Consider the following 17,004-nt stretch of genomic DNA (forward strand, 5'->3'; position numbering starts at 1 on the left):
GTTCAGCAGTACTGCTACTAGAAGCCAGCTTGTTGGTGTCAACTTATCCTTCCACAGTGTCAGGAGCTTTTCCAATCTGGGGATGCTGTTCACTCCAGGAACACTAAGTGCCACAAGGAGAGAACTTTGTTTATGAGGTTCCCTGCCCTATCTCCAAGGCCTAGTTTGCTGAAATCAATGAACGGAGTCAACAGTCATGATTTCTCGGAACCATGTCACCCTGAAGCTGGTTGTCACTCCTCACCTAAGTTATACCAGCAAGAAATATCAGGATCTGACTGGCAGCAAGGCTGCCCAGCAGAGCCCCGAGGGCTGGGTTCCAGGTGCCTCCCTCCCCCTCCAACAGTGGCACCCCGGCCTGCTTAGATTCTCCATTTCCCTCAGCCCAGACACTTCCATCTTGACGGTAAAGATATCGGAGGAGGCCCTCAGCATCCTCTAAAACTAGTGCAAAGCTGAGAGCATTCCCTGAGCTCTGGGAAGCTCCCAAAGAAGGTGGTAAGGCAAGTCTGGGTGATATTCTTGGAGGAGGCATGGAAACCCAGCAGCCTCCTAGCAGATCCCCGACCACTGACCTGACACCCACCGCCTGCCTGTCACAGCAGCCAGGGGATCCTGCTAAGGCTTGGGTGAGGGCATGACGCTTGAGTCTCAGGGTCAGCTAGGTCCACCTGTCCTTCATGGGAACCTGTCCCCCTCAGTTCTTCCTCCCCACTCACTCACTGCTCCAGCCACACTGGCCACCTCTTGGTCCTCAGACACTCTACTCTCTCCTCAGAGCCCTTGCTCTGTCCTCTCCCCAGAACGCCACTGCTCCCTTCCCACCATGCCTTTGCCACCTTCAGGTCTTTCCTCGTGTGCCCTTCTCAGTGTGGCCTTCCTTATACCCTACCTAGAATCTCAGGCCCTCGCATTCCCGTCCTCCTTGCCTCATTGGTTTTCTCCTTATCGCTTATGATGACAATTCAATGTGCTGTTTTATTTATTTATTTATTTATTTATTTATTTATTTATTTACTTACTTACTTATTGAGACAGAGTCTCACACTGTTGCTCAGGCTAGAATGCAGTGGCATGATCTCTGCTCACTGCAACCTCCACCTCCCAGGTTCAAACAATTCTCGTGCCTCAGCCTCCCAAGTAGCTGGGATTACAGGTGCACTCCACCACACCCAGCTATTTTTCTTTTTTAGTAGTAGTAGTATAGACAGGGGTTTTACCATGTTGGGTCAGGCTGGTCTTGAACTCCTGACCTCAAGTGTTCCACCTGCCTTAGCCTCCTAAAGTGCTGGGATTACAGGCATGAGAATGTACTGTTCTATTGATCTTGCTTTTTATCTGTCTCTCTTACTAAAATGCCAGCTCTCACTACATGGGTGGGGATTTTCATCTGCTTTGCTCCCTGCATGCCTTCAGTGCCCAGAACAGCGCCTGGCATATAGCAGGTGCTCAGTACATGTGCTGAATGTATGAATAAGTGAATAAATGAATGAGTTCCCACCAACCATTCACTTGCTAACCCGGCACTCTCTTGTTGAGAATCTAGGCATCTGCTCATTTTCAGATTCTAAGATCTCACTCATTTCAGGGGTGCCACAGCAGATGAGCACACATTTGGGCATGCTAGTGTCTAAATAGACTCACTTTTCTCATTTCTGGTGGGCTTCAATGGTTTCCTAATCCTCCTGGTTCACCTGAATAATACGTTTGAAATGTTTCAAGTACCTTACGGACTTATATTTTTGGATTGTGTCTCCTGAGGGCAACAGTGGGCATGGCCTCATAAAATTCTAGGTGTGTTCATGCTTTTGTCCAAGGATAAGGGAGAACGTGTAGTGTGTGGAACCCATCCCACACTGATACTGTGGTAGGATATCGCTGGTAGTGGCAGGTTAAGACAAGGGCTTTTGTTACGGCGATTGTGACAACCAGATGCATTTCCTGGGTAGAAAGGACACCTCGTAAATATAGCTGAGATCACTTTCTCAAAGTAGACAGCCTCGGCAAATACCAAGATGGAAATGAACCAGAGAAAGTAACTGCAATGATACAGAGATCAGAGGGCTTGCAATGATACAGAGATCTGTGCAGCCATAAACAAGTGCGCTTCATCTGAAAAGATGGAAGCTCGAAGAGCTTGAAGTCGAAACGAGAATTAGCAGAAGGGTTAGGTACACGAAAATGAACTTGACTCAGATTCAGTATTATTAGAGGGAGGAGGCATTCTTGAAAGCCCAAATAGAGAAGGTGGTGAATTAAGGAGAAAAAACAGGAAACTTTGTTTGACATGCTAGTTAGGGAACTCAGGTCCCTTATTCCCTTAGAAGCGACAGTCTGGAAATATTAACATCTTCTGCAAGAGCTGAACTAAATCCACGGCAGACAGCTACCTGTTGAGGGAGTTTTAAATGGGTGTGGGGCTCTGTGAAGCGGGGCACAGCACATTTTCCAACTCTGAGTTGCTTCTTTTTCATTTGGCGGCATCTGATGACTAGCAAAGACTGAGATCATCAGTGATAGGGACAAATGCTTTCTTCACCCGGAATTCTCCTGCTTGCAACTCAGGGAAGCCTGGCAATCCATTGCTTTCTTGGGTTGACTGATCCGTAAAATGAGAATTTTCGAGCATGCCAGGATCTTAGGGATCATTGTAACCCCTCTCATTTTATAGGGGTGCTTCTCAGCTGCAACCTGGAGAAGGTAGTAACTTTTCCAGGGTCAAGAACCCAGTCTTGGCCGGGTGTGGAAGCTCACACCTATAATCCCAGCACTTTGGAAGGCCAAGAAGGGAGGATTGCTTGAGCCCAAGAGTTCGAGACTAACCTAAGCAACATAGCGAGAGACTCCCATCTCTATTTTTAAATAAATAAATAATAAATAAAAGCTTAGTCTCTGGCCTCCTGCACAGGTGAGAAAGACTGCAGGGGGCCGTGCTCCGAGAGTTGACACCTTTGTTTCCCCAAGGGAAGGGCCTGGGGGAGTAAGAAGGAGATGTTTGTCTATTCGTGAGACAGCCTCATTCGTAAGGTCAGTTGTGACCCATGCTCCAAGCGGAGAAACACTTCTAGCGGTCATAGGTAGAACAGGTAGCCTACCTGCCTGCTTTCAGGCTGCACAGAGAGGATAGGAGAGATGGGCCACTGCTCTCTCGCCTGTAAATTTGCTAGTGCAGCTGTTTTGGCCTGATGACTCTAGAGACCCATAGATGACCTGTCTGGACCCTTCTCTTCTTTCTCTTTTTTCCTATTCCCACCAGTACTGACCTGACTCAGAGTCTGAGGTGTAAACTCCCTGCTTACCTCCCTATCCCAGGATACAGTATTTTCTTGCTTTCTTTTCTACTTCCCTCTCGCAATTCCAGCCAGGTAGAGCCTTCGATCAGGAGGTTTCTTGCACCTAGATTGCCCTTGTCACACCCCTTCTGGTTGAAACTCTTGACCTTCTTCAAGGCTCAGTCAAATGCTCCCTCCTTCATGAAACCTTTCATGAGCGCTTGCTATAAATGAACTGCTCCTCTGTGCTTCCACCATGTAGCATCCCCCAAACTTCATGCCCATCCAGAACTTCAGAATCTCACCTTATTTGGAAAGAGAGTTTTTGGAGCTGTAACTAGTTAAGGATCTTGAGATATAATCACATTGGATTTAGTATGTGCCTTGAATCCAATAACTAGTGTCCTTATAAGAAAATGATGGGGGTGGGCGTGGTGGCTCATGCCTGTAATCCGAGCACTTTGGGAGGCCGAGGTGGGTGGATCACCTGAGGTTGGGAGTTCGAGACCAGCCTGACCAACATGGAGAAACCCCGTCTCTACTAAAAATACAAAATTAGTTGGGCGTGGTGGCACGTGCCTGTAATCCCAGCTACTCGGGAGGCTGAGGCAGGAGAATTGCTTGAATCTGGGAGGCGGAGGTTGCAGTGAGCCAAGATCACGCCACTGCACTCCAGCCTGGGCAATAAGACCGAAACTCTGTTTCAAAAAAAAAAAAAAAAAAGACGAGACCTAGACACACACAGTGAGGAAGGCCATGTGATGATGAAAGGAGAGATTGCAGCCATGCTTCTACAAGCCAAGGAGCATCAGGAGCCACCAGGAGCTGGAAGACATGACGAAGGATCTTCCCTTGGGGTCTCTGAGTGGAGAGGAACCCAGAACCCTGCTGACGCCTTGATTTCAGACTTCTGGCCCCCAGAACCACGAGAGAATACATTTTGTTGTGGTAAGCCATCAAGTTTGTGCTAATTTGTCATGGTAACCACAGGAAGCACACACGCATGGTGATTTGTGCCTTCACTGTAAGCACCTGGCCACGTTCTAGGTCTTTATTCATCTTTGCTACATTTTCCTACAGGCCCAGAGCTATGCCAAACACCGAACAGATACCCCAGGCAGGTTTGCTAAGCTAGGTCTCTCAGAGACGGAGTCAAGGGACTTATGAGCTTGGGCTGGCCCCAGGGCTAGGAATGGGAAGGACACAGGACTTGCTGAATGGAAGTGCTGGAGAATGGGGTTCATAAATCTCACAGTGCTAGTTCCTGGCTGGGTGCTTTAGGAACAGGGCAATCTACCCACATGCTGTAAATTCACTGATAGCAAGACAGAACTCCAAGCCAGTTCCCACACTTCGTCCCTGAAATACCTCCCCTCAGACTACCTCTTGGAAACGGGAATTGAGTATTTGTTTGTTTTTTTGTTTGTTTTTGAGACAAGAGTTTCATTCTGTCGCCCAGGCTGGAGTGCAATGGCGCGATCTAGGCTCACTGCAACCTCCACCTCCTGGGTTCAAGCACTTCTCCTGCCTCAGCCTTCTGACCAGCTGGGATTACAGGTGCTTACCACCATGCCTGGATAATTTTTTGTATTTTTAGTCGAGATGGAGATTCACCATGTTGGCTAGGTTGGTCTCGAGCTCCTGACCTCAGGTGATCTGCCCGCCTCAGCCTCCCAAAGTGCTAGGATTACAGGCGTGAGCCACTGCTCCCAGCCAAGGTCCTGGAGTTCTTGATGTGGTATTGAGCTCGTGTATGTTGCCCCACCTCCCAAGGTTTGCAATCATGGCCCAAGACTCTAGTCCAGCCACTTGCTTGACACCAAACCAAAGGCTGGAATGGTCTCTACAAATACTTCTAAATGAACAATCCACTTCTCCTCCCAGGGGTTCCTGCTAACACCATGTCAAACTCAAAGACTGGAGCCTGGGCTGACCACTAGCCAGAAGTTAGTTCCCTTGGAGGGAAGGGGAATAAGCTTAAGGTTTGTGAATGCTTTTGTGGAAGGAATTCTAAGAGGGCATAGAAAATTGAGAAGCAAGAGCTTTACGCCTGGAGACCCTAACCGTGACTGGCCCTGCCTCAGTTTGCCACAGTGCACTGTGGATAAGGAGAGATGTGTCCTAATTAGGAGCTTTCAAATTCTTATAGCCTTAGTGTCCCTTTAAAAAAAGCCCTCGCTTATTTGGGCCACCTTTGCACCCTAAGGCTCACCACCACCCACGAATATTGCCAAATGCTATTTAACTCAAGGTCATTATGGGAAACTGGGTTGTCAACTCTCCCTCCTTCCCAAATAAACAGATAACTCCTGGACATGTCAGCTATTTGCAGAGATTCTGGTACTCCTTTTTTTTTTTTTTTCCTTTTTGGGGTCTTTCCCCTCCAGATCCAATCCCACTAGAATCTAGGGTGGGAAGCTCTCAGACGCAGCCTCCACTTCCATCAAGAGGAGAAGGAATGTCATCTGTGGTTCTGCACAGCCGCCCCCTGTCTAGTATCACTGCAGGCTGTGAGTGGCACTGGCCCTCTCTGATCCAGTGCCCTTGGGCCACCCCCAAGCCCACTGTTCACACCTGTCCCCAACCCATAAATTCCCCACTCCCTCAACACTTGACCCTTTGTTCCCAACCCCACTAGGCCCCAAAGCACTCACGCTCTGGGGGTTATCCCAAAGTCCTCTCGTTGGTGTCAGGCCAGAAGCCACAATTCCAAACTCCCCACCATGAGAGCAAACAGAAGCCTTATTATAAAGTAGCTCCAGTAATTGGTCAGATAATGGCGAGTTACAGGGAGCACTGCTGGTCATCCTGGCGAGTCAGATGACTGAACTGATTATAAATGGCACTCGAAGTTTCACAGGCCCCCATGGATCCTGTTTTTGTTTTTGGTGACCCTGACACCAATTTAAGACATATTTCTAATTGGCCCTGGCTGGATTCCCTGGAAGAAGACGTCCAGTCCAAGTTAGGTGGGGTTTGGCTCCCGGTGCGTGAACTTGCAGGCTCCATTCTGTACTATCGCACCCACCCCCCAATGGCATACACTTCTTTCAATTTAGGATTGTTTATAGTCAGTCGAGTTTTTCCAGATTGACTAAGAGTTCCTCATCTGCCTACTGTAGTCAGCTACAAGAACAGTAAAAGAGACCTAGGACTTGGGAGAGCTGGAAGACTCAGAAAAAAGTCTCTGTGGGATGCAGACAGCTAAAGAATGACAATCACATGCAATTGTCCTAAACCCCACTTCCCCCCACAAAGGACACCCTCATCTGCCCTTTTGAGACCCCTTCACAAAGAACTTCAGGAGCCCTTTTATGAGGCATGGCCTCAAGGAAATGAAACTGCTGAGAACAACTCTTACTTCCCCTTATTTGTTGCGTCCAAGGGTTAAAAACACTTCCCAACTCCCCCTCCAAATGCAAGGTCAAGCAGCTGTCCAAACCACCCAAGGAGAAGAGGGAGTCCTGGACAGCCAGACCCCTGCTAGCTTGGCCACCACGCGCTCCGGCCAGCCCGGCTAGGGAAGAGTTAATCGGATCGGCTTTGGCTGATAGTTCAGGCTCCAAAGTTCAGTCCCAGTCAGAGCCACCCCGGAGGAATTGTAAATCTCAGGGCAGCATTTAACAAAACAAAAGCAACCTGGAATTACATGCAGGTTTGGTTTTCTACAGTACATGTTTACTTAATCCCCAAGGTATGCGGCTCCATGTCAGATCAGCTGGCTTTGCGGCCCTTTCACCCCCCAGTTCACAACAGTTTAAGTTTCAAACTAATTCCCTGTTTTCCCTCTTCCTCTTCACAGGGCTGGCTGGAGACAGCCTGGCCTGCCTGCCTCTCCCGATGGCTCTGGTCACCGGGTGAGTCAGCCTGGCCTGGGCTGGGAGTTGGGTGACAGCCTGCTCACCCTCCCCGCTCTCCGGCACCAGGTCTCCAAAAAGTGGAGCAAGGGGTGCCTGAACCACCAAAAAGTTAAAGGCTGTGTCTGGTGGGCAGGACCCTCCTTGCAGCACCACCTTCCAGCTAAAGGGGGAGGGATCCCCGAGGGGTGTGCTGGGGGGAGGGGACAGGGTTGAAGGTGAGAACAAGGGCTCTTTATCAGTAGCTGCTTACCCTGGCCTCCTCTTTCCTGCTTTCCAAACACCTGGGCCTCTCAGTGTCGGTCCGGCCAGACCGCTCTTCCCTTTTCAAACCCAAACCAAGTACCCCCTCTCGTGTCTTCAGAGCTGCAGCCGCCCAGGTTGGGGCTGGGTAGCGGGTTGCCAAGGAAAATACGAGGCGCCAGCTAGCAGGCGGCTCCCAGCTCTACCCAGGAGTGCGCACACCCTGCACTCACCAGGGTGGCGGCAAGAAAAAGGGGGGAAGGCGGGGGAGGGGGGCACAACACCTTCCTCTGGGAGGCAGGAATGTGGGAAATGGGTGGGTCTCCTAAGTTTCAGGGTGGGGGTGAATAGCCAGCCAGCCACCGATCCCAAAGGAGCGGATCAACTCTGAACCTGCCAAAAAAGACAGTCCGGTGCCCGGGAAATTTACAAGGTGAAACCGACTAGCTCAGCACTCGTGGGTGGCACGGGGGAGTGGGGTGGCCGTTGACTCTCAGCTCCCGGGAGCGGGATCCCGCAGCGGCAGCAGGTGGGCTCACCCCCTCCCCTGCGGCCCCCCACTCCTTGGAGTCGCAGTGCCTGGTACCTTTCTGGCGCCGCGCTCCGCGAACTCGCGAGCGAGCTGACGCCCGATGCCTCTCCCGCCGCCTGTGATGAGGACGTTCTCCCGCGACAGGTCCCGCAGCTTGGCGGGCAGCACCAGTCCGACGGCTGCTTTCACCACCAGATAGATCATCTGTAGAGGGAACACCACCAGCGCGCCCAGCCGTTTCCACACCATCCTCCGCGCCGCGGAGCCGGGCAGGGGGCGAAAGTCCCCGGGCCGAGCAATACAGGAATTAAAAAACACCCCGAACAATAAATAGTAAACCGAATAAGGAGGAGAGAGGCGTCCCACCTGGCCACTCTTGAAATCACCTCTTCCCAAATGCAAAGCACCGGGTGAGGGGAAAAAAAAAAAAAAAAAGATAAATTCTCCTCTGGGGGAGAAAAAGCGTCTCCTAAGGTTGGGACGGTAAAAGAGGTGGAGGGGGAAGCTGGAGGTGGAAAGTTCTAACAAGAAGTTTCTTGCCCCAGCAGCCGTTTCGGCTGGGGAATTCTCAGGTAATGTTTACAGACTGACAGAGGAGTTCAGGCAGGGGAAGAAAAAAAAAAAGGCACCAACCACACGCGCTCACCCTGCCTCGGTCCCGCGGTTTCAAAGTGCAAGATTAAACAAAAAAAAAAAAAAAAAAAAAAAAAAGTGGGGGAAAAAAGTGCTTGGAGCTCCCAATTTCAGCCCGCGAAAGTCTCCCGACTCATTGCTATTCTTGGGCTCAGGAAATTGCTTAAACGCGATCTGATTGCCAGCAACGTGCAGGAGAAGTGGGGGGTCCGGGTGTCAGTTTCTTTACGTGCAGGGCTCGCCCTCGCGCGCGCTCGCTCGCTCCGGCTCCCTCCCTCCCCTCTCTGTTCCAGCAGAGGCTGGGAGTTGCCGCTCGATCCAGCTCCCCTTCTCTCCCTTTTTAGCATTTATTGCCTTCTTTTTGTCCTTTCCAACTTGGAGAGGGTCCGGGTGTGGAGCGCGCGTGGATCGGACGCCTTGGTCTGCGCGGCCCTATTCATTCGCTCCCCGGGCAGCTGCGTCTCGGAGAGAGAGGGCGGCCCCTTTTTCCCCCATTTTTTTAATACCCCATTAAGTCTGATTGACAGTTAAAGTTGTTGGGAGGCTTCACTACCGTTCCTCTGAGTGGCTGCTGCGGCCTCCCCTCCCCCTGCGCCGTCGCGGGGAGCGCGCATAAGGCGCGCACTCGGGCTCGCCAGGACTCGCGCTCTCCCGGGACTGGCTCCCCTCTCTGCAAGCCGGGACTTGCCGCCGGTGTCCCTGAGGGCTCGCAGCTGTAACTCGAACACGCTGGAACCGACTCCAGCGAGCCGGCTGCCTTCTCGAGACATTCCTCCTTGCCCGGGCCGCCCGCGGGCCAGGTGACCACCTCTGCGTGTGGAGCAGGCCCGGGGTAGCTTGCGCATGCCTTGATCCAACCAGGTCACCCAGGGTTTTATTTGAGGTCATTTGGTCATCCCCGGCCTCCAGGTAGGATCGGGAAGCCACTCCTCACCTTTGCCCGGACCTCTTCTGTCTTCACTTAAGAGTGGACTTTTAAAAGCCTGACCCAAGTCCCTCACGATGCTTGGGGGAAGCCGCTGGGGAGCAGGGCTTTGCTTTGAGGGGAGGGGGTAGTCAAGGGAAAGGAACCTGTGCTCCGGGTGCCAATAAAATCCCCATAAGATTAGCTGGGAGCATATTTATTGCTCATCTGAGCTAGAATTACCTTGACTGACAGCAATTTCCTTAATAACAAAAGCCTGTAAACAAAACGTCCTATTCCTGCGCCCCTGTGCTGTGCAGCCAGCTTCTCCTGTGGATCTCCCTGGACTGCCCTGGCGGGGCACCCACCTTCTAACCTCCTGCCCTTCCCGACCGGAATGTCTCCCCTGCTGCAGGGTGGGACCGAGCTATTTAGAGTTGTCTGTTGCAGGAAGTCTGGGAGGTGAGTCACGAAAAAGCAACCCCAGTTCAAAGTGCTGATGGGACTTGCCTCCCGCCCCCCTGCACGTTCCCGGGGCCGGAGGAGCGAGAGCAAAGCAGGGAGCTGCCCCGTAATTTGGGGCAGCCGTTTCCAGCCTGCGACTTGTTCAGACGGCGATTCCTGGGCCTCACCCCCAGAGATTCTGATTCAGCAGGGCTGGGTGCGCTGGGATCGGTACTTTTAATGCTCCGCCTGGGTGAGGAAGTCACTTCGAAAAACGCTGATCTGCGGGGAGCGGAGGCTGGGATTGCCTTGTCACCTGCAAAGACCTAGTTCTGGGGAGAGGTTCTGCAGGTGAGGATCTTCCTTCTGGGTGAAAAGCCACTGGAAGAGCAAAAGGCAGGAGAGGCTTAGGATGAGCTACCGTCTTGTACCGAGGGCCTGTATTCTGACGCTTAGTCCTTCCCCTGACCTTGCAATGGGGGGGGCTGTTACCCCATCATCCAGGTTACCCAGCCAGGAAGTGCAGGAGGGGGGAATCCCAATCCAGACCTCTTCCCACTCTGACCTGACGGGAGGAAAGAAGTGGAGGATGGGGTTCAGCCAAGGGTTGCAGAGCAGAGATCCCCCAACGCCTCCTAGAGTCTGACCGAAGGGCGGACCAATGTCTCCATCAGACCCCAGGGCAGGACTCCATTGTGGTGACGGCCTCCTCCCATCCTCGAGGTCTGTGAAAATGGGAAAGAAATTCCAGCCTGGAAGTGACAGGCCTTTCCCACCCAGCAGCGGCTGGTGTCCGCCAGGCCTGCGAAGAAGCCTGGAAAGGTCTGAAGACGGAACCAGGCTGCAAAACCGGGCTTTGCTCATCTGTTGTCCTCGGAGCCGCCTAGTGGCCCAGATAGGATACTGCGCCTCCGAGCTGCCCGGCCTCCAACCCCGCCCCCCGCGGTGTTCCTAACTAGCTATGCTTTTCTTCCAGGCATTTCTCTCATGTAAGGTTAACATCCCAACTGTAAAAGGGCTTGTGAGGATCATAGTCCTCCTTCCCCAACCCCGACACACTTTTGTGACTGGGGAAACTAAAGCCAAAAGGTATGAAGCAACTCATATACAGAGATGCGTTTTCACCCCAACTAGCCCACCCTGGTCAGATGCCAGAGGGGCTGGGTAACCGCTATGTCCCTCTTACATCTCTCTGGTTGTGTGCCTGGGATGGAGGGCAGACAGTGGGTGGGAAGGAGGTCGGGAACCCAAATTGACCTTTAGTGCCTCAGGGCCTTTACACAGTTTCTGATTTAATTTCCTTAACAGCGCAGGGAGGCACGTGCCCATTTATTGCAGGAGGAAACGGGTTCAGTAACTCTAAGTAACTTGTGTAAGGCTATGCACCCTGCTTCCCAAAAGGTTTGGGATGAAATCGGAAGAAAAAAGAACGTGTCAGGCATTCCCCAAAGGAACTGACAGTTCCAGAAGCTGGCCCGAGGTGGACGGTGGCCTTTTTTCTACTTGGTCCATCTTTCAGGATGTGGTTTTTGTGGGCCTGGCAGGTCTGCAAGCCACAGGTTTCTCCCAGCATCAGCTGCTCAGAGAGGAGCTGTCATCTGCTCTGTTGCCCTCCCCCGAGGTCCCTGGGAAGATGGGGCCAAGGAGACCTTGTGTGGGGGTGATGTGTGTGTACACAGTTCAGCAGGCCAGGCCTGAGGGTCGCTGAAAACAGCAGGGACACATCCTCTCTGGCTTTTCCTCCCTCCCCCAGCCTTTATCCTTTGCTCTTGGTACCCCCTCCTGGAATTTAACTCAGGGCAGAGTTTGAAATTTCACATCCCAGGTCTGTCCCTGAAAATGTGAAAGGAGCCGTTCTGGGCTGAAGGGAAGAGGTGAGCTGCACTCGGGGGACCTAACTTTTTCCATGGCTCAGCGCCCTCCCCGCCCCCCGCCGGGTGCAGCGAGGATCCACACTCACCCTGCGGTTCCTGGACCAGAAGCTTGTTAGAAATGCACAATCCAGGCCGGTGCAGTGGCTCACGCCTGTAATCCCAGCACTTTGAGAGGCCAAGGTGGGTGGATCACCTGAGGCCAGGAGTTTGAGACCAACCTGGGCAACATGGCGAAACCCCATTTCTACAAAAAATACAAAAAAATTAGCATGATACAGTGGGGTGCACCTGTAATCCCAGCTACTTGGGAGGCTGAGGCAAGAGAATCGCTTGAACCCGGGAGGTGGAGGTTGCAGTGAGCTGAGATCGCGCCACTGTACTCCAGCCTGGGCCACAGAGCAAGACTCTGTCTCAAAAACACCAAAAGAAGTACAGAATCCCAGGCCCTGCCCTGGCCCTCCTGGATCAGGCTCTGCATTGTACTGAACGAGATCCCCATGTGCTCCTTTGCTCGCTGAGGTTTGAAAAGTGCTGCGGCTGGGTCCTGCATGCAGGAGGAGGACTTTGGGTTTCGTCTGCAGTGCGATGGGGACCTTTGGAGGGGAGTTGTGGAGCAAAGGGTAGATGTGATGGAATCTCTGTCTTCGGAGTCTGCTTGGGCTGCTGAATCCGGGATAGCTCTGGGAACTGCGTGGATGTCGGGAGAACAGTGAGGAGGCCATTGGTACTCAGGCCAGGGATGGCCACGGGCCACCGGCTCATGATGGGTGAACAGTGACATCTGGAGCTCTGCTGCCATGAGTGCCCAGCTCAGGGACTTTGGGGTGGGGATGGGGGGCCCCTTCCTTCCTCTCTCTTCCCCTCCCCTCCCCTCCCCTCCCAAGAGACTGCATTCATGGGAGCCAAATCCCAGCAGGTCTGTGCTCACTGCTGAGCTACTCTGCCTCCCTCCTCACCCTTCCTCCAGCTCTTAAGCAGGATTTTAATACCGACAGCTTGGTGTGATTGACACACACAGATGCATGTGCACATACGGACACACGTGGACTCACACACGTACATGGCTTTGCGGGACAACTGGCTACTTTCCCCTGAGCAGAACAAGCTGGCAGTGTTCAGCCACGGAGATTTGGAAAACCTCCTGGTCTAGTGGAAAAAAGTGTTCCATGAAGTTTAACATCAGCCGCCCTGGAGGGTCTCTTCATGGAGACAGGCTCCTGGGAAAACATGAGTCGTATGTGATGGCCGACTGGGCAGCTTGCCTGGCCAGAGGCAACAGAGAGGAGAAATCAGTCATCAGGTGAGTGGAAAATCCCTGCAGGGAGAGGACCCACGGGGAGCATGGTCCAGGAAAGCAAATCTGCAAAGGCCAGAGCCGGTTTAAAACCCTCATCAAACACATCCCTTCCTAATACAGAACATTGGCCAGGAGGGCCCCTTCCCTCCTCGGTGAGGCCTGGTGGGTAAAACTGGACACATAAAAGCAGGTTAGATGGCTCCCCCCGGTCCATGAAATGCCTCCCCCGTGCCCCGCCACGGGTGAGTATTTCCATGGAATTGCGTCTGTCTCCCCTGGGTTTAGGTGTTTTTTTCATTATTGTTTGGAATCCCAGGCCGCGGCAGCAGGGAAGTAGGTTCTTTTGGCTCCATGGGAGCGGGTGCTGGGGCAGCCGTGTTTATTCTGGCTGCCAGGGTCGGGTGAAAACGCAGGCGGGAGCCAAGGCTGGAACATGGCAGGAACACGGAGGAATGGGAGGGATGTGCTTAGCAAGGGAACAGGCCCCAGGGTGTCACTGTGTCACCTGAGAAAGCTTGGGCGGAGGCCAGAGGGCTCCCAGGGGTCCTCACCTGTGTCCTGCCTCTGGGCTGGTGATGGAATTCTAAACCAGGGCGTGGAGTATGGGTTTGAGGTTAGCGTGGCTGGGGTCAGATCCAAGCTCTGCCACTTATTATCTGTATAAACTCGGGCAGATGATTTGCCTCTCTGAGCCTCAGTTTCCTCATTCCTAAAGTGGGAATGTTGTCACTACTGAGATGACATCTCTGCAGGGCCTGAGGTGGTGCCTGGCAGGGAGATGCTAGTGGGCGTTTGTGTCCTCCCGGCTTCATGTCCTCAAGGAACACACTCTCTGGGGTGGGGCTGGGGCTGAGCGGGGAGCCTGGGAGGCGGGGACAGAGCTAGGGCCATGGGAATGCTAAATCCTTACCCTAAACCAGGAGTCAGCGGACGTTTTCCATAAAGGGCTTTGTGGGCCACATGGATCTCTGTCGAAACCACTCATCTCTGCCGTTCTAGCATCAAAGAAGTGACCAGCTGCAAATGAATGACTGTGGGCGTGTTCCAATAGAACCTTATTTATGAACACAGGCATTTGAATTTCAGGCAACTTTCACACGTCATGAAATACCATTCTTGTTTTGATTATTTTCCAACCATTTAAAACTGAAAACCATTCAGACTTGCAAACTGTACAAAAAACGGCAGTGGTCCAGATTTGCTCTGTGGGCCGTTTTCAGTTTGTCAACATCTCCCCTCTACCATTAGCAAGCTAGCAAACTTCAGTCTCTCAAGTCCTAAGAAATAAATGACGCAGCCTCAGGAGGGCAGAGTCTACTTTCCAGGCTGGGCACGATGGCTCATGCCTGTCATCCCAGCACTTTGAGAGGCCGAGGCAGGAGGATCACTTGAGTCCAGTAGCTCAAGACCAGCAACATCGTGAGTTCAACGATAACACAGTGAAATCTCATCTCTACAAAAAATAGAAAAATTAGCCAGGTGCAGCGGTGCATGCCTATAGCCCCAGCTACTCAGGAGGCTGAGGCAGGAGGATTGCTTGAATCCAGGAGGTGGAGGCTGCAGTGAGCTGTGGTTGTACCACTGCACTCTAGCTTGGATAACAGAGTGAGACCTTGTCTCAAAACAAAACAAAACAAAACAAAACTACTTTTCTATCTAGACTCTTTCTGGAAATATGTTCACAAAGACCCAGTTTTTTTTTTTTTTTTTTTTTTTTTTTAAATAAAGTGTTATTGTCACCCAGGCTGGAATGCAGTGGCACAGTCATGGCTCACTGCAGCCTCCACTTCTGGGTCTCAATTGATCCTCCTGCTTCAGCCTCCTGAGTAGCTGAGCTGAGACCACAGGCACGCACCACCATAGCTGGCTAATTTTTGTATTTTTTGTTTTTTTGTAGTTATGGGACCTCACAATGTTGCCCATGCTGCCTCGAACTCCTGGGCTCAAGCAGTCCACCCATCTTGGCCTCCCAAAGTGCTGGAACTACAGGCATGAGCCACCATGCCTGGCCTAACGCAGGTTTTAATATCCACTTTAAGAAGAAGTTGTTAAAGAGGTCACGCAGGAGACTGATTTCATTGAGAAGTTAAAACAAAAGCCCATGTCTCTAGTATGGATTTGTCATCACCAGGGGCCACCATTTATTGAGAGCTTCCCACACCCTGGTACTTCTTTCACTCCTTAAAGGTAATGTCTCATGTGGTCCTAACTGAACTGATGAGGGCAGAGACCTCCAAAGGTTCAATAACTTGCCCAAGGCCACCACTTGTAACTGCCTCTGACAATGGGCCTCTCGCAGGATTTATGATGTCTCTGCCATTTTTTTTTTTTTTTTTTTTTTGAGACGGAGTCTTGCTCTGTTGCCCAGGCTGGAGTGCAGTGGCACGATCTTGGCTCACTGCAACCTCCGCCTCCCGGGTTTATGCCATTCTCCTGCCTCAGCCTCCCGAGTAGCTGGGACTACAGGTGCCTGCCCCCACGCCCGGCTAATTTTTTGTATTTTTAGTAGAGACGGGGTTTCACCGTGTTAGCCAGGATGGTCTCGATCTCCTGACCTTGTAATCCGCCCGCCTCGGCCTCCCACAGTGCTGGGATTACAGGCGTGAGCCACCGCGCCCGGCCGTCTCTGCCATTTTTTAGGAGGGCTCTCTAAGATGACAAGCATAGCCCAGTCCCTGCCTTCAAGTGGGGAGGCAGACAGGAGGCTCCCTGACTTTGTGTGAATATCCTAGGTCCTCAGCCACCTGTGTCCAGGTTAGGGTTTGGGTTAGAGTTAGGGCTAGGGTTAGCTTGCCTGTCACCCAGCTTGTCTCTCTCCATTGGCAGAGTGCATGAAGGTGCTTCCTGCTAGCCGTGGCTCCCTTCAATAACTGCTCTATCGTTGAAAAGCTCTGTTTGGCCAATTACTTCAATATCTTTTTATTTTTATTTTTTTGAGAGAGAATCTTGCTCTGTCACCCAGGCTGGAGTGCAGTAGCACGATCTCAGCTTACTGCTACCTCTGCCTTGCGGGTTCAAGCGATTCTGCCTCAGCCTCCTGAGTAGCTGAACTACAGGAACCCGCCACCATGCCCGGCTAATTTTTGTATTTTCAGTAGAGTCGGAGTTTTGCCATGTTGGCCAGGGTGGTCTCAAATGTCCAACCTCAGGTGATCCACCCACCTCTGCCTCCCAAAGTGCTGGGATTACAGGGGAGCCACCGCGCTTGGCCTATTTCAATATCTTAATGTATGTTGCCCTAATCAGTTTATAAAAACAAGTAGAAAACAGACAAACTGAAAGTGTATATATTTGTAACATGAAGATTATGTCTCAGACTCAAGAAACTTAATTATTTTACCATTTACTGAATGCTTACTAGATGCCAGGCGTAGTGCGTCACGTGGAGTACCTTACTCGGCTGTGACAGGCTGCTGCTGAGGGGACACCATTGCTGTTCCCATTTCACAGATGAGGAAACTGAGGCCCAGAGAGGACAGGGTAACATGTCAAAATCATGCAGTTTTAAGTGGTGTTACTGGAACACAGGTGGAACAGGCAGATCCTCTGGATGTTACGAACCTGCAGCCTCAGTCAGGTGCTAGTTGGATTTTTGCTGGGCAGAAGGAAAAGAGGGACAACGAAACCCCAAAAATATGCACAATGGGCTGGAAGTGGTGGCTCACGTCTGCAGTCCCAGCACTTTGAGAGGCTAAGGTGGGTGGATCACTTGAGGTCAGGAGTTTAAGACCAGCCTGGCCAACATGGTGAAACCCCATCTCTACAAAAAATTACCAAAATTGGCCAGGCGTGGTGGCGTGCGCTTGTAATCCCAGCTACTCAGGAGGCTGAGGTGGGAGAATTGCTTGAATCCAGGAGGCGGTGGTTGGACTGAGCCAAGATAGCACCACTACACTCCAGCCTGGGCAACAGAGCAAGACTTTTTCTCATAAAACAAACAAAAAATTG

At 51.9% G+C, this 17,004-nt stretch overlaps 1 protein-coding gene across 4 annotated transcripts in view; it reads right to left on the bottom strand.

Annotated features, from left to right (window-relative positions):
* Window positions 1–10,611, bottom strand: part of DHRS3 (dehydrogenase/reductase 3) — a 54,018-nt gene extending 43,407 nt beyond the window's left edge. The window contains exon 1 of one of the 4 annotated variants that reach the window (XM_021936138.2): window positions 7,959–10,611. In XM_021936138.2, coding sequence (XP_021791830.1) covers window positions 7,959–8,153 — 195 coding nt within the window. In that variant the 5' untranslated portion in view covers window positions 8,154–10,611. Of the gene's footprint in view, window positions 1–7,382; window positions 7,911–7,958 lie in introns of those variants that run through there. The other 3 variants (XM_017957315.3, XM_003891131.5, XM_017957309.3) reach the window with 3 other exon arrangements.
* Window positions 10,612–17,004: the final 6,393 nt, after the last annotated feature.

Source organism: Papio anubis, chromosome 1, assembly GCF_008728515.1.
Source record: "Papio anubis isolate 15944 chromosome 1, Panubis1.0, whole genome shotgun sequence".
NCBI lineage: Eukaryota > Metazoa > Chordata > Mammalia > Primates > Cercopithecidae > Papio > Papio anubis.